The sequence below is a fragment of the Schistocerca americana genome, chromosome 6, assembly GCF_021461395.2.
Source record: "Schistocerca americana isolate TAMUIC-IGC-003095 chromosome 6, iqSchAmer2.1, whole genome shotgun sequence".
Taxonomy (NCBI): Eukaryota; Metazoa; Arthropoda; class Insecta; order Orthoptera; family Acrididae; genus Schistocerca; species Schistocerca americana.
The window spans coordinates 431,083,760-431,102,305 of record NC_060124.1 but is presented as its reverse complement, the minus strand read 5'-3'; the positions used below and the strand labels follow the sequence as shown (position 1 = coordinate 431,102,305).

At 38.2% G+C, this 18,546-nt stretch overlaps 1 protein-coding gene across 1 annotated transcript in view; it reads right to left on the bottom strand.

Moving 5' to 3' along the window:
* Nucleotides 1–18,546, bottom strand: part of LOC124619402 (T-complex protein 1 subunit delta) — a 100,236-nt gene that overhangs the window by 50,809 nt on the left and 30,881 nt on the right. Inside the window, exons 3-5 of the mRNA XM_047145758.1 lie at nt 16,046–16,135; nt 5,722–5,973; nt 3,380–3,475 (exon numbers count right to left, since the gene is read on the bottom strand). Of these exons, the coding sequence (XP_047001714.1) occupies nt 3,380–3,475; nt 5,722–5,973; nt 16,046–16,135 (438 nt within the window). The remainder of the gene's footprint in view (nt 1–3,379; nt 3,476–5,721; nt 5,974–16,045; nt 16,136–18,546) is intronic.

Here is an 18,546-nt window from a genome sequence, read left to right as displayed (position 1 = left end):
TCAGTGGTATATGATACTACTGACTTTTTATTTAGTTTACTGAACATGTGTGTCTTTCTACTTGTCCTTTGTACCTTGGTAATCACTGCTGTCACAAATGGGTCATGATCAGTGATACCAGTTTCAATGTGGGCATCCTCAAAGAAGTCAAGTCTACTTGTTGCCATTAGATTTAATATATTTCCATCAAGAGCAGTGTTACTAACTGTCTGTTCTACGTAGTTTTCAGAGAAGACATTCAGTAAAGTTGCATAGGATATCTTATAACACCCACCACTAACAAAACTATAATTTTCCCAATTAATTGTTGAATGATTAAAGTCTCCACAGATTATTACAGTACAGTACGATTGGGGAACTTACAAGTGAACTGTGGTTTTCTCTGAAGTTTTCGGTTATGTCAGAAGACGAGTCTGGTGAGTGATAGAACGATCCAATTATTGTTTCATGGCCACCCTTGATACAGAGTCTTGCCCGACAATCTCACATGCAGCTTCAGTTTCTACCTTGGTGGATACGAGTTTCTCAACTACTGTGACATACACCACTATCATTTCCTTTTGCCTATCCTTTCAATATAGATTTAATTTTCCCTAAAAATCTCACTGCTATCAGCTTCACATTTCAACCAGCTTTCTGTACCTAGTATGAAGTGAGCTACACTGCTTTCCATGAGCACTTCAAACTCTGGCACAATGTTAGAAAACCTGCTGTAGTAATTAAATCACAAACACCCATTTGCTACAAACTGCTCATAGAATATGCAAAGGGCAATGAAAGCTTCCAAAAATTCTCAAAAATGCACATTTATTTGCAATGATATACAATGAAGTTCAGGGGTGATGTATTCTTCGGAAGAACTATGAACCACAAACGCTGATTTGCTACGAAATACATTGCATATCTAAAACACTAGTACCAATTTCTTATGAAAATATAGTTCTAAGTGTCTGAAAATTCTCAAGATAACCTATTTCTCACTTCATTGTACCCTGTTTTGAATCAGGATAGGCCCACTGTTCTCAAAAGTTTTAAAATTAAGTTGAAACCTATAACTGAAGATAAGAGTAAGAGTTTATTGCGGCACTCGTGAATGTTAAAAATTTCGCATTATGTTGCAATACAAATGAATATTGATGCAGTCAATGAAAGATTACGCAGAAATTACCCAAACAGTAAAATAGGCAAATCTAGAACTCTAATTTGGCACACGATATTATACAAGTGGTTTCACACAAAGGAAATAAATGGGCACGTTGCATGGATTTTTCTCTTAACTGCTTCTGTGCACACTTTTACACTGACATGCTGAAGAAGTACACTGCAGTGTTAGTTTACCTTGATCAAAATCACTAATATGTGCAGCACCAACAAAGCATGTCTTCTGCATGTTGTTTCGGCTAACATATTCGACGCTTGGAGCAAATAACGAAACAAAGCAAAAAGATAATCACATCTGATCAGTATGGCAATGCCTCAAGTTTGTGTAACAGAAGTTTCCCACTATGTAAGAAAATAACAGTTAATAACCGTATAACTTTTTTGAAACAATGAAAGAAGATGATAGAAACACATTATCTACGACTTTACGGCATTTAATGGATGTCAGCAAGGTCTAATCTTAATAACAGATGACTTATAAACCATCACATTCCAAGCTAACTTCTGACATGACTGCATTGTTACACATTTTATACCAACAGCTTTTGGAAAAAAAAGATTTTTCTAGTCACAACCTTTCCTCACCTGAGTTCACTTATGGCTTTATACTGAATTAAATGCCCCACCAACGAATGTTGCTCTAGTTCTATTGTCATTTTCTGTCCACTCAGTTTCTGTTCTTACGCATTAACCTGCTCAAGTATTTGATTTTAACTAGTTCACTGCTTGTCTGCATTTTCATTTTGACCCACTTCTCTCTCACATTTTTCTGGACAGACTTCCATACTATTAAAAATAAGCACTACTTCATAATTCAACTCAGTAACTTCCACTGTGTTTATAGCTTTTCAAAACACTGCTAGACCTATTTTACAACATTCTGCAGATTACAATTATTTTGACAAATTAAATTTCAGTCTGATAATGGATTTTTTTTAAAAAAATCATAATACCATCACATTTAAACACATTGAAATTTATCCATCATACTTTATAAGGGGAATATGAAAGATAAATCATCAACGTAAATAAACTACCTAAAAAAAAGAAAAGAGAGAGAGAGAGAGAGATTCAAACAATGTTTTTACATCATCTGGTAGGAAATTTTAGTTCACTTTATTTTACTAGCGGGTATTACATATCTTTTGAAGCTGCATCAAATTACATGAATTTGCAATATGCTCTTCTATTAAAAGATTTCACTAAGTACACTATAACTGCACTAGTGTGTAACTGATAAAACCACAAAAAGAAAGTGCACTTTAAACTTGGCGTAGGGAACAGGAAGCATTGCCTAACTTTCAATAACCGTGGAAATACAATTATTATACAGAATGAACAACATCAATAATTTCACATATCTGTGGTAAGTATGGGGCCAAAAGTCTTGCTGTAATGGTAACACAAGTTTCCATAAAATTACCAAAGTTAAGCGCTATCGGGCTTGGCTAGCACTTGAATGAGTGACCATTGGGGTCTACCAAGTGCTGCTGGCAAGAAAGGCCCATGTGACGCTACCAAAGGAGCTACTTGATTGAGAAGAAGTAGCTCTTGTCATGAAAACTGACAACAGCTGGGTGAGCAGTTTGCTGACCCCAAGCCCATCTGCATCCAGTGATGCCTAAGGGCTGAGGATGACACGGCAGCCAATCGATACTGTTGGGCCTTCTGAGGCCTGTTCGGAAGTAGTTTGGTATTAGTGATACATTTGGAATATTTGTATAATGTGTGATGCAGAAAAAAGAGGAAATTTGGCAGAACATGCACAGTGAAAGGTCCAGTTCCACAGGTTATGGTGTTAGAACATGATACGTTAACCACAAAGTATTAAACTGTCACATTCCATCCTGGATTTTTCCCACTGATTTAACCACAAAGTGTATTACCACAATGTGCCCAAGATTGCATTTGCAGAGCAAGTACATCGCTTTCTGAAAAATGTTGATTTATAGCTGATATCCCCCAATATTTACCCTCACTGGTAAGTTACCTTCCACAAAACACTAACCTTGAATGTGTGTTCATTTTACTGGCACCCACAGTACTTTCATTTCTAGCTCTTAGACTAAGCAGCATTTCCTCACCACTGCAACATGTGCAGCTTCCAGTAACTCATCAGAATTATTTCACACCTCCATAATTAAAAAAGACTACATAACTAAAGGAGTAAAACTATAAGGAAAAAGGGCACATATTAAGTATATTATCACTGTCTCACCTTCAGGTCAACATTGGTGTCTTGCGCAGGGTCAATCACTTTGAGGACTGCATCTACAGCTATTGGTGCCAGTAAGCTGGACTGTTGTGATACAACCTGTAAATATACAAAAATTAGAATTAAATATTCCAACTATGGGCACATTAGTGTACTGCCACAGCCCTTAATATCAAAACATACTGTAACTGAAAACAACACAATAATGGTGACTAAGGTAGCAGATTGCTATAAACATGCCTCACTTTTAGTAAGAGAAAGTGTTTACTACACTCTCCTAAAGTTTTATTATTTCCCAAATATCAGATACCCTTCCACCCTCTCTATAGCCTACAAACAATTCTCCACAAACCTCAATAAACAACCATAATACTTACAACGAGCAGTCAAATTAGAATGAGACAGATGGAAAAAAGTAAGTAAATTGTTTATTATCTCAAAAGTAATTGCCAGAGTTTCTTACACATTTATCCCACTGACAGGCAAGATGGTCAACATCTGTGGTTGCCCATGGAACCATGATTGTACACAGATGTTTATCTCTTCCTCCATGCATTCCCGATCCCTCCCTATGAGATTTCCATATTTTTGAAGCTCTGAGAAAATACACTTGTGGCTGTCAATTTGCTGTGGTAAATGATGTGCGTACCTAGAGACAATCATGGTTCTATAGGCAACACAAACCTTTTTCAATGAAGGCTTTCACAATCTTGTCTCACAGTGGGATAAATGTATTAACAGTTTGGAACTACTTTTGATATGATTGTTTCCCATCTGTCTCACTTTCATTTGACTGTCCCCTTACAATTTTTCAATCGGAACAGAAGTTTTACTGAAGTACAAACATGAACACATCTCTCTATTACAAAGTAATTGTGTATCCCTTGGCTTTTATTACTTCCCTCCCTCCCCTCCTCTCCCCCTCAAAGCATCTTAGCAGCTTTGTCCTCCAATGAATTGCTTATCACACAGTGAAGTGACCAACAGTAGGCAGCCATCACATTGTATTCCAATGGCCTTTATACCACATTTTCATCACTTTGGTGAAAGCACACCTTGTCCCCAATTGCTATCACCAAAACTTTCTGGTGTATTCGCGCATTGGTGGTGGTGGTGGTGGTGGTGGTGGGGGTTAAGGTTGAAATTTCAAAAAGTGAATCTTTAGGCTCATGAAATGGCATAACTTTCTGAAATTTTCCAATATGTTGCCTACAACAGAAAAAACATCCTCCATCTTTGGGTAAGACCTTCACTAGCAGTATCACTAAACCAAACTTAATGTGTGAAGGTTGTCATAGAACTGCTTTTCAAATCACACGGTTCTTGTGCAAGAAGTTGTTCTTTCCACGCTCCAAAAATTTTTCTGCCAGGCCAGCTTATTTTGGACCAATGTTGCCCCCCTTGACCTACTATTCAATATATTAATTATACTGTTAATTGTATGAAATTTATACACTGTAGGCAAATAAAATTTTAACACCCCGAAAGATACCAAATAACGGAATTTTATTTATTGGGCATACACAGTATAGTAGAAAGTAGTACACTGAGCTGCTACCTCTTAAATCAACAATAATCTCTAATCCAATTAGGTATTGAGGAACTGAGCTCGGATAACATACGATTATGTCATTCCATGCTGCTTCAGTTTTATCCTCTGTTTATCAATTGTACTTGCTGATGAGAGTTGAGGTGTCAGTCTCTCAGGGGTGGGGAGGGGGGCATATCAACTGGACAGTATATCTGTACTCTTTGGCACTAGCCACACTGGGCATCTCAGATGCCATACAGCCTCGAGAATGGCTCTGCTGAATCCATCAATTCCATATTTGCATGACAGCTGGGATTATGGCTACTGTGAGCATTAATATTGCTGACATAAACTGCAGTCTCAACTGGCCACTGTCCTGAGTATGTAATTCCAGCACACACTGGTACTGCTCCCCCTTACACAAATAAATCCTGTCACAAACAAGAGAGGCTCGTTATGTAACCTCTCCTTACATACAGAATGTAGATAGCATTACTCCTACCTACCTCATGCAGTTGCACTGAAATGTTATTTAGCTGCACATTCCTGCATGTACCTGCACTTCATGCCAATTTGATTTGTTTCATGTCGTGATCAAGGTGTTGCATTTTTTGCCCAAAACACTGTTAGCCATTAAAACCATATTTTGTTTAAAAAACTGAGTTAAATGAAAAAATGTGGGTGTTATGGCTTTATTACTACCATATTAGTGTTCTGCACAAGTTGCCATCACTGGACTGTGTATGTAATTTTCATCACAAAATTAATTAACTCTGGACAAATAGTTCACAGGACTAAGAATCAGTAAACAAACCTTAGAATTAAGTGCAGTTGCTGCTGAACGTATGAGACTGTCCCTGTCTGCCAGAGATACTGGCTGTGACATGCCAGAAAGGATCTCCACAGACTTGGCAGCAGCACGCTGGAATGCATCTGAAACTACTGTCGGGTGAATGCCACGTGCCAGTAACTTCTGTGCTGCTTCCAAGAGGCTGCCAGCGACGACGACGACACTTGTTGTTCCATCTCCAGCCTCAATGTCTTGTGCCTTTGAGAGTTCGACAAGCTGTAAGCAAATGTAAAATGTATATGACGACAAGCAAGCAAACATGAAATAAAAGAAAAATGTTCAATGCTTTCCTAAATTCTACAAAAATATATATCGGTAAAACACTCAGCATAATCATAGGTACTTTTTTTAGCCACTTTACTGATTAGTGAGAAATCTGATGACAACAAAGTCCAAATTTAGTTAAATGGAAATACTGTCTTGAAAAAGTTAGAAGACAAACATCTACAAAAGTAAAACACAGTCAATGGAATGTAGTGGGTTTAATCAGATGATAGTGGGAGAATTACATTAGGAAACAAGACACTAAAAGTGGTGGACTAGTTTTGCTATCTGGGCAGTAAAATACCAGATGTTGGAAGTAGTAAAGAGGATATAAAATGTAGACACCTACAACAAAGAAAGCAGTTCTGAAGGTATCTGTCTTCAGTGTAACCTTGTTATGGAAGTAATAAAAAATAAATGCCGTGTGACTAAGCCTCCCATAGGGTAGACCGTTCGCCAGGTGCAAGTCTTTCGATCTGACACCACTTTGGCAACTTGCGCGTCGATACATGGAAGTGAAACATGGACAATAAGCACTTCAGACAAGGAGGAAAACTTTGCTTTTGAAATGTGGTGCTATAGAAGACTGCTGAAGATTATACGGATACATCGGGTAACTAAGAATCTAACTGGGGAGAAAAGAAATTTATGGCTCAACTTGACTAATGGAAGGAACTGACTGACTGGACACTTTCTGAGGCATCAACAAACTGTCAATTTGGTACTGGAGTGAAGTGTAGTGGGTAAAAATTCTAAAGGGAGATTAAGGGTTGAATACAATAAGCAGGTTCAGGTTGGTATTGGCTGCAACAGCCATGTAGATTACATAAGACTTTCGCAAGAAAGACGTGTGAAGTATGAAACCAGTCTTTGGATATCATCATGACTGGAAGAACAGTCACTGAATACCAGTCTGTTGCTACTTAAATACCAAAATTTTGTACAAAAGCCTTTATAATAAAGAAGTTGTCCTATTTAATTGAAGCCACTATCTTAAAAGATAGTCCCATGAGCCACAGACATCATTGACGTAGGGCAGCTTATGTGTCTCAACAATACCACAATGGAGGTGTCAGTGGAGAGGCCAGACAAACGTTCCTGAAGAGGCACAAGTAGCTTTTCAGTAATTGCAAGGGCAACAGTGGATGATGGATTGATTTGGCCTTGTAACATCAGCCAATATGGCCTTTGTGTGTTGGTACTGTGAATAGCTGAAAGCAAGCCAATTAACAGCCATTACTTTTCCCACGGACATCTCAGCTGTATGGTTAAATGATGATGGCATCTTCTTGGGTAAAATATTCCAGAGGTAAAACAGTCCCCCATTCAGATCTTTGGACAGGGTCTACTCAGGAGAAATGAAACTATCAATCTTCGGGTCTGAGTCTGGTACGTTAGATCCCCAATCAGCCAGCTAGGTTAGTAAATTTGAAAATGAAAAAAGATAGATTAAAGTTAATATAATAGAGGGAAACATTCCACGTGGGAAAAATTATATATAAAAACAAAGATGAGGTGACTTACTGAACGCAAGCGCTGGCAGGTCGATAGACACACAAACAAACACAAACATGCACACAAAATTCAAGCTTTCGCAACAAACTGTTGCCTCATCAGGAAAGAGGGAAGGAGAGGGAAAGACGAAAGGAAGTGGGTTTTAAGGGAGAGGGTAAGGAGTCATTCCAATCCCGGGAGCGGAAAGACTTACCTTAGGGGGAAAAAAGGACAGGTATACACTCGCGCACACACACACACATATATCCATCCACACATACAGACACAAGCAGACATTAGGTTAGGTTAGGTTTTATGTCTGCTTGTGTCTGTATGTGTGGATGGATGTGTGTGTGTGTGCGCGCGCGCGCGCGCGAGTGTATACCTGTCCTTTTTTCCCCCCTAAGGTAAGTCTTTCCGCTCCCGGGATTGGAATGACTCCTTACCCTCTCCCTTAAAATCCACTTCCTTTCGTCTTTCCCTCTCCTTCCCTCTTTCCTGATGAGGCAACAGTTTGTTGCGAAAGCTTGAATTTTGTGTGCATGTCTGTGTTTGTTTGTGTGTCTATCGACCTGCCAACGCTTTCGTTCGGTAAGTCACCTCATCTTTGTTTTTATACATAATAGATTAATTTTTCCCACGTGGAAGTTTTCTTCCATTATATTGATAGATTAAAGTTAGATACACTAAGGTGATAGAAGTCATGGGATGTCTCCTAATATCATTTTAACCTCCTTTTGCCTGGCTTAGTGCAGCAACTCGACAAGGCATGGATTCAACAATTGGAAGTCCCCTGTATAAATACTGAGCCATGCTGCCTCCACAACCATCCATAATTGTGAATGTGTTGCCCGTGTAGGATCTTGTGCACGAATTGACCTCTCAATTATGTCCCATAAATGTTCAGTGGGGTTCATGTTGGGTGATCTGGGTGACCAAATCATTCACTCAAATTGTCCAGAATGTTCTTCAAACCAAATGCAAACACCTGTGGCCCTGTGACAACATGCATTGTCATCCACAAAAATTTCGTTGTTGTTTGGGAACATGAAGTCAACAAATGGCTGCCAATTGTCCTGAAGTACCAAACGTAACCATTTCCAGTCAATGATCAGTTCAAATGGACCAGAGGGCCCAGTCCACTCCATTTTGGAGTCACCACCAGTTTGCACACTGCCTTGAGTTGAGTCCATGGCTTCATGAGGTCTGCACCACATACTAACCCTACCATGAGCTCTTACCACCTTGGAATCAGGACTCATCCAACCAGGCCACAATTTTTCAGTCATCTAGGTTCAACCAATATGGTGACGAGAGCAGAAGAGGCGCTGCAGGCAACATCGTGCTGTTAGCAAAGACACTCTTGTCAGTTATCTGCTCCCATAGCCCATTAATGCCAAATATCGCCACAATGTCCTACCTGATGCATTCGTCATACTTGTCACATTGATTCTGCGATTATTTCACGCGGCGTTGCTTGTCTGTTAGCAATGACACCTCTATGAAAACGCCGCTGCTCTCTGTCAGTTAGAGAAGGCCATCAGTGTTGATAGGTAATGCCTGAAATTTGGTGTCTTTGGCACACTCTTGACACTGTGGATCTTGGAATATCGAATTCTCTAATGATTTCCGAAATGTAATGTCCGATGCATCTAGTTCCAACTAGTATTCCATGTACAAAGCCTTTTAATTCTCTTCATGCAGCTATAATAATGTCAAACCTTTACACATGAATCACCTCAGTACTAATGACAGCTCTGCCAATGCACTGCCCTTTTATATCTTACATAAGCGATACTACCACCACCTGTATACATGTATTATCACTGTCCCATCACTTTTGTCACCTCAGTGTATAGTGGGGATTAGTGAACTTCAGTAGCAGGATTAACAGGGCTTTCTGGTCAGGTGAGTAGGGATTTATAAATACAAAATCAGATAGAAGTAATACAGGAGTAAATCAAATAGAGGTAATGCAGGAGTAAGTCTAATTATGAATCAGAAAATAAGAATGCAGGTAAGCTACTAAGAGCAGTATAGCGAACATATTATCACAGACAAGAGGCACAAAGGCAACACCCGCCACAGCAGTACAAGTTCATTTCCCACCTACCTCCACACACAGGTGAAGAAGACAGATGAGATAAAAGAAATGAAAACTTAATTGTGACACAGGACTTAGAATTCAGCAGTAGGAAATGGAAGACAAGGATAATAGTAGAATACGGATGGAGGAAAAGAAATGAAAGAGGTGGCCACTTGGTACAATTTTGCACAGAGCACAATTTAATCATCACCAACACTTGGTTTAAGTATCATTTAAGGTTTGGAGATTACAAACTGATTATATAATGGTAACACAGAAATTTCAGAATCAGATTTTAAACTGAAATACTTTCCGGGTCAGTAGTGGAATGTCCATAATTTATTGGTCATGAACTTTAGATTAAAACTGAAGAATTTGCAAAAAGACATGAAGTTAATGAGATGGGACCTGGATAAGTTGAAGAACCAGAGGTTGTTCAGAGTTTCAATGGGAGCATTAGGAAATGACTGAGTGAAATGGGAGAAAGGAATACAGTAGAAGACACGTGAGTAGTAACTTCGAGAGATGAAATAGTGAAGGCAGCAGAGGATGAAATAAGTAGAAAGACAAGGCCTTGCAAAAATCCTTGGATATCACAGGAGATATTTAATTTAATTGATGAAAGGAGAAAATACAGAAAAGCTGCAAATGAAGCAGGCGAAGGGGAATATGGATGTCTAACATTGAGGGTGACCTGAAGTGCAAAATGGCTAAGCAGGAGTGGCCAAAGGAGAAATGTAAGTCTCTATACTTCCTTCATTGTAAGAAGGAATCTGATGTAAACAAACACAAATGCGATGACTGGTCAAGAGCCATAGTACAAGCACGCTGATGTTGTTACATTCTTTGAAGTACTATATTTAACTGATTATAATAAATACGAGGGTTTTTCCCAAATTCGTCATTCAAAACATATAGGGTTGTCTTACATTCACAGATTAAACTACTGCTGCTGAGGCTAACATTTTTACAATGTTTAATAGAGTATACTGGGGTTGTCTTTCATTTACAGATGAAGCTTTGGATATTGAGGTTACATGTAGATTTATTTTGAAGAATTCAGAAGGGCAGGTCTAGGCAAATGATACTTGTGTTCGAATAAGTTCAAGATTTCCCGATACACCAAAGTGCTAGATACAGTATCAACGTTGCCCACAAAACACATGACATTTGACGCATACAGCACTAGTGCAAAGGACATACGAGAAACTATGAACTAGTCATTACAACAATCATTTGCTCTGCTTAAAATGTGACAAGTTTGGTGAAACACTAGAGGAAATAGCACTAAATTTTATCACTTTGGAAACTCTTGATATATTTGAACAGATTTGCAATAAAAGTTCTATTATATGTATCGGTACCATGTACAAGCAATTAAGTAGCTTTTCAAGTAAAGGCTACATTCAGAAAGGTGAATGTATTACTTCAAAAAACATTACTCGATTCAGAACCGAGATCAATATTTCATTTGATTAGAGAGGCTAATGATTTACTAAGTGGGTTGTAATGAGAAATTCAGACATTGCTCACATATTAGAATAGCAAGTAAATACATTACCATCTTTCAATCAGATTTAGAACACGATGGTGTTATTCAGGTGAAACAAGAAGGAAAATTAATCCAAAATGAAATGCCTAATAAACGAAATCATTCTTATTAAACTGATTATAACTGTTGTGAGAACAAAGTATGGCAGTTCCAACACAAGTCAGTAGATCACAGGATGATCGCAAGCTGAAGAATCGGACAATCATGTTGGTGCTCTTTTATTCATGTATTAATTGCTGTTGTTACTTATGACTTGTACCCTAGAAGACACTGCAGTCCATTTTTCACAGCTGCTGAAGCACAGAACTACAGAAGGGTTGGAGGGAGAACATTGATATCAGCTTGCTGCAGTGAGCTGGTAGAAAATTATGTGACATTACCAAACATGAGAATCTATACCGCATACTTTGGCTTTTTAGGAACATCTACCATGTTTAGACAGCAGTTTGCCTGAAAACATTTGTAGTCGGAATTGAATTGAACTTAAAATTGTACAAATACTCAAGAACAGTATTCATTTCTGCATGAGGTGGTGAAAGTCTAGGTATGGGGCAGAGGTGTACATGCTTCATGCTATAATGTTATTGACGCTCACCATGAACTAAGATGGGAACAAATGAGGGTGTGTCAGCCCCTTAGTTCTAACAGCCAATGAGAGCGCAATGGGCAGACAGTGTGTTTGGAAGCAAGTGGCACTGTGACATACCCATGTCAGTAGAGAAAGCGAGAGCTGTTATGTATAAAGATAAAAACAGCTGTGTTCTCAGGTCGTATGGTAACCACAACCTCATAAATCACAACATATTCAGAAGAAACAGCCAAATATTTGTGACAATGAAGATATAAATTTTACAGCTGTGCTGTTAGGATGATGATAAAAATAGTGACAGGGTTACTAAGCAAAAAATATTGCTAAAAAGGGTCCACAAATTAATGTAAACCATTTCTTTTTATTACTTTATTTCTCCTGTTTTATGAAAATTTACACAAACAACAAAATGCATAAATTTATAATATGTCGAATGTTAGCTTTTTAGGTAGATACTTTATGTCAATAAAACACTTTGTAATTCTGATTAGTCAGAATACGTTACACATAAAATTTTCTTCAAAAGAGTCTTTAAAAAGAGAGAGAGAGAGAGAGAGAGAGAGAGAGAGAGAGAGAGAGAGAGAGAGAGAGAGAGAGAGAGGTCATCTTATAATCAAAGTCATCCTATACTCAGGTAAGTACAGTAGGTTCCACTAATGCATTACATATCTTACTACTATGTTGATGTAAATGAAACTTTAAGACATTCTAACGTATTAGGAGTCATCAATGGTTTTCAATCATACTTTGGCTATTTTAATTTAAAAAACAGTGTACAATAGCAGTCTCTGTAAACTGCTGCCTGTGCGCTGATTGTTGCACTGTTAATATGTACTGTAAATATGGCTGACACTGCTTTCTGTTCCATAGTGAAACATGCAGGAAGACTGTTAAAAAGCTGCAAGAAATAAGTTGTTCTTAATGCTTTAAACAAGTTTATAGAAAAATATCTGGTGCTAGTGATACAGAAGACTGCAGATATGACATCAGACAAGGTGACCAATCGACAATTGGATTTTCCTATTTTTTTTTTTTTTATTTATTTATGGTATGTGAAATTCAGAACTCAAAATATCAAATCGTGAAGCAGTTTGATACAGCTCTCAGAAATTCTCAAGGAACTTGACAATTTTCCAAGTAACAATAAAGTTAGGCTTTTTTGTAGACAAGCTATGTGGCTTAATCAGCAGCATGGGAGAACAATTGATCGATAACTGGTTTGAATATCACTTTGGTCTTTTTATTTATTTGTTCAATCCAAATACCTAAATCATTTAAATATACGATTCATCAAATATATAATGATTAACGCATACCTAATCATAATTTATGAAAAATGCATGTCATCTTGTTACTAATTACATATCACACCCAAAGTTCCCATTTCCATTGCAAATATAAATTTGCAATTATTTATATTTCATAAAATATTGTTCGTAGTAAGAAAATGATCGAACTTAATTTATTGGGGCAACAGTGAAAAACCAAATACTCTTTATTTGCACTATAACCATTATTGTATGGTACAGATGAGGTCTCACATGAGCCAGACCATTAAGCATCACAGAAGCACAGAGAAAGTAACTTTTGTGGCATCGAGCACACCATACAAATACTTTGATAACCTTTAAGCATCCACATAGTGCAACAAATTCATTTTATTGGTCACAAGGAGTGATAAGTACTGTGTTCTGAAACAGCACATTATTGCTGTTGTTCCACCACCATCAGTGACATCATCTGGCTGCCAGGATAGTTTTCCAAGTGACTTTCTACAGAAATTAAAGAAACCTGCCAAAAATTCAAATAGTCTGGAGTAAACATTAGCTTAGGATCCCAAAAGAGATTTCTTCTAGCTTTGGCCTTTGAAACTTGAAGAAAATTATCCTCAGGCTTGGGAACCAGTGTGAAAGAAATCCACCCGTGGCTGCTATTGCGCAGCTAATGGGTGTTGCCCCTTTGACAATGGGGATGCAGCAGTGGTTAAGCCAACATGGACCACAGCCACACATTACACAATTTTTCATCTGTATAATAATGTTCCAATAAACTGCAAACTATGCAAATACAAAATATGCTGTAATTTAAACTGAAGTTAAACTAGCCTGTCAATAGCATTGCACAATAAAAAGAAATACTTGCACAAGAAATAAAATGAATCCTTTCCAAAAAATGTCAGGCAGACTGCTATGAACTTCACCAAAATTCACACATTGTGACAATGGTGTAAAACTTGGAGACTGTTTATAAAATGTTTGTTGTACTTGTTATGAAACAACTTTACTATCATGATCCCAGTGCCTTGGTAAAGCACAATTAAATTTTGAAGTTTCTAAACAGTTTGAGTCTGTAATTATTACAGCACAAAAACAGGCTGAAATATGTCATGACGAGCCATGACAAAACACACATCTTTTTTGAGGTTTTTCACGTTCTTCTGACTATCTCACTTCCTATCATCAGGACTTTCAATATTACCTTTCCCAAAGAGTACTAAGCAAGTGTAGAATAGAATAAAAGATGCCAAATTTAGTTTAATCAGCAGTGGAATGGGGGTATATTTTCAATTCGCCTCCACCTTGTCATTGTCTTTTAGAGTCTTACATGCTTGCACTGCAAAACCAAATTTGTATTTTAGAAGTTTAAAACACTGTCTTTCTAATTCAAAACGTTTTAAAGAGTTTGCAAAAGATTCTTTATCATAAAAGTTACCTAAAGAACCACCTTTCGGTGTCTTTACAAAAATCGTTAACTTTGCCCTCAATTTGTAAACTATTGGAAAATAGTAAGAAAATGAAAATTTATGTTTTAAAACCTGGTACAGGTAAGTTATTACACACAGTTTTAAATATATCGCGCAATTACTTCCGGAGATATGAAAAGCTTAACTTCACATTTTTTAAGCATCTATTTTTTTTGACCAACTTCGCCTAAGAGAACGCAAAAAGTTGTAAAGGATGATCTAGTTTTGTTCCTTTCAAGAAAGTACTGCTGGAGATAAATTTAAAAGTTGCTGAAAACTCACTAACAGCCCACTGTTGATAGCTGCAGTAGGGGGTCATGCAAATAAAGATATCTCCAAAAGTATTTAATTGGTCATCATGCGGCTACACCAATGTTTACAGGGAAAAAGTGCAAATGCTCACACAATATTTTAGCAAAATCCATGACAGTCATGTGGAAATCTCTAGACCACTTGGTATGGAATGACTCTGCAGTTATTTGGAGATGAAGAGGCTTGCACAGGATATGGTAGTGTAGAAATCTGTACCACACTAACCTTTGGACCAAAGACCACAAGCAAAAGAGGGTGAAATAGTTTTTGTTCGACATACCATTCATTCCAATGGATCTCCAGCTCTATCATATGAGAGAACTATCTGAAATATTAAGCGATTCTCTTCATATGTGCTTCCTTGTTTTTTAAGTACTCTTTCTGTCTTATGTGTGCAGTCATATGTGAATTGCTACACCATAAGCTAATTAAAGGTCTGACAGAGGACAATTTCCAAGAGTGCTTAGTATACACCATTTATCATTGCCTTACCTACGTATTAAGTGATTACCTGTATTCCTTCGGTTACCTGTTACATGAAATTTAATTTGTGCATGGCAATGTCTATTTCTTTTATTAATGTCCTGTATTATGTTACACATCAGTTTTCATGTATGATTCAAAACTACTATCAGAGTAGCACTTGAACTGTCATTTTTGGGTTGCCAATTTCCTTACCTTATACATTATTCAGCACACAATGATCTTCTTGAATCCTCTCTACCAATTGCTTGTTTTCAGAACTACCTAAAATTTCATCATTTCTGTCACAACCATTCTGTTATGTCTGTCAGACTGTCCTGTGCAACATCCTGTTTTCTCTGCAATTCACTATATTAAGTACACAATATTAATACAATTGTCTACTCAAAGAACCCACTTTTCATCACCTAAATAATACATTAAAATAAAAATGTTGGGGTAACTTTTGAAGTGTGAATCACAAATTTTGTTTTAAAAAGTTATGCTTTGATGTGGTATACCTCAAGATGATAGCATGAAGATAACCTATTGCCATTTCTACTTTACACTATGCAGATTCTGACTACGAACTTATACAGTACACAAGGTACTGATTCATAATATTTTTAAAAATAAGACTTGAGCTGTATGTCTCAACTGTAGTGGTGAAAAATGGAATTCTCACCAGGCAGCACAAAAAATACAACCCCCCACCCACACACACAAATTGACAACAACTACATTCTAGTTAAACAGATGCAGCAATGGGTGGATGAATTTACTTACCAACTTTGCTGCTGGATGTGTGACGTTCATCTGCTTCAGAATTGTTGCCCCATCATTTGTAATAGTAACTTCACCATTGCTGGCTTGTATCTGTGGAAAGGAAAAGTTACATGTATGTGAATACATTTAATTCTGTGAAGATTATTTACCACATATGACAAATGTACATATTAAAGCTTATGATGCTCATTTTATCAGTATGTTAACTATATTCATGGTCTACCTACTGCATATGAAATAATGAAAGGACATCCAATAATATGGGCTTCATAACGGAAAGTAGGCGATAGTATGAGAACATGTCTACGACAATGACTGTTGCTGGATGGGACCAAACTGCATGGTCACTGGTACCTACAAAGACAGAAAGTTTAAAAGTAGTTGATGATGCACACCAAAATGGATGGTTGCTTTCCAGGAGACCAGTAGCAACGGTGAAGAGGTGTAATCCCCAGATTTTTTGTCGTAGTAGTAGCACAGCACAGTAGTGGAGTAAAGGGAGAAGGTTCACCTTCCATGCTCATCCCCTATATCAACGACAACAAGGGGGACTCGTAGCTTTTTATAATAACTGCAGAATCTTATAAAATGCAGAGTTCACTTGGCAGCTACTTCAAGCCAAAAAGTAGGAGGCGTTATGAATCATCCAACTTCAGTCCTCTCTGCATGTTGGTCAGAATAATGTATTCCACAAGTAAATGGGTGACTGTCAGGGCAGCACCATATTCACATCACAGTGGGCCCATCACTTTGGGAATAAAACCTTAGGTACAACTGCTGTGGCCCACGTGCAGTCTGCACAGCAAGACATTCTTTCCGAGAAGCTCTTTGAGACATCTTCCTTGCAGCTGTGGTTCCCTTAACCAGTCGTAATTTGTTGTATGTTGCTCTAGCTGGCCATTCTTCTTACCATCCTTTTAGAATAAGGTGCCATAGTTGGGACTGTACAGCAGTAGTGGAGATTCTGATGCTGAGAAGTTCTTTAGACATTGTCTTCTGATCAGCCAGTTCATTTCCTGTAATCACCAAGTGGCATGGCATCCAAATTAATGTAACATGGATGCCGGCAACGTACTGTTCTGCTAGCTGGTCCTGAACATTACGTTCACATACACTGTGGGTGTAACACAGATAATAGTTTGTAAACAGCTTCGCTCATTGAGCTACTCTTCTGAGATTTTATGTGGCACAGGGCCTGGGTGACTGCTGTAAGTTTAGCAGTAAACACTCTACAAGCATTCAGTAAAGATTTCTGTTCAGAACAATCACTGGAAGAAAAAGCAAAATTCACTCAGTTGTTAAGACCAATAATCAGAAGACTATTGGATTGGTGTTCTCCTTTGAATTGTGGCACAGGCCGAGTTACTTGCCACAGAGATGCAGCAGGACAAGATAATCTTGCGCATTCCAATGAAGGAAGTTTGAGGTCACTTCTCAGAGCTTCCAGATGCGTCCTTGTTGGTTTGTCTGCTCTGGGTAAGCTCGTAAAGAGCCTGTATTGATAGTGGCAGAAAAGAACTGAGCGACTGGGTGATTTAGCATCTGGAGAACTGTCACTGCAAAATTGGGGTACACGAAAGGAACCTCCACGAAGATTGCAATAAGAGAAGACCAAGAAATTAGTAGCAATGGGGTGTACCCTGGGCAATGTCAGAAGACGCTACAAAGCGCGCTGATGGCATATCCTTTCACAACAGGTCTCCATTCAAATGGACTGCATCCTGACCTGTCTCTCTAAAGACCATCCCCCCCACATAAACCCCAAGGGATTTTCCCAATAGAAAGAAGTTTTAGTAGCAAAAATATAAATGTGACATTCTGTTAGTCCAGGAAACACACGGGAATTACTAAGCATTGTCCATGAATTGGTGGTAAGGAATTAATACTGGAAAGGCCTCACAACAAATGCGGCAGTGCCATCTTTGCCAGATCACATCAGCCTCACCGACTAAAAACAATAACATCGAGCTCCTCACAGAGCTAACTCCATTCTTCTGTGTAATATCAGCCTACAAAACAACCGATGCCAATTTCAGCATTAAAACACCAGCCAACATTAATGATAAGGACATGAACTTTGTCATATGCAATTTCAATTGCAGAAGCACATCATGGGGATACCCAGACACTGACACAAATGGAATGAGTGTAGAAAACATGGGCTGAGGCTCATGACCTACATCTGATCTACGATCCGAAGATCCCACCTTCCTTTAACAGTGGCAGGTGGAAAAGAGGGTACAACCCAGACAACATCTTTGTTTGTTGGAGGGCCCATCCCCTGTACCCAACACAGACCTGCCATATGCACTGTGAATCCTGTAGTAGTGCCTGAAGAGGTACCATTCAAGAGGACGTTTAACTTCAAGAAGACAGACTGGCAGAAGTTCAGTGAAGAGCTTGACTCAAAAGTGAAAAACATTCCACCACAACCTGAAATGTACGAAACCTTCATCAAATGCGTCCAATAAGTTTCAAGGAAAACTATTCCAACAGGATGT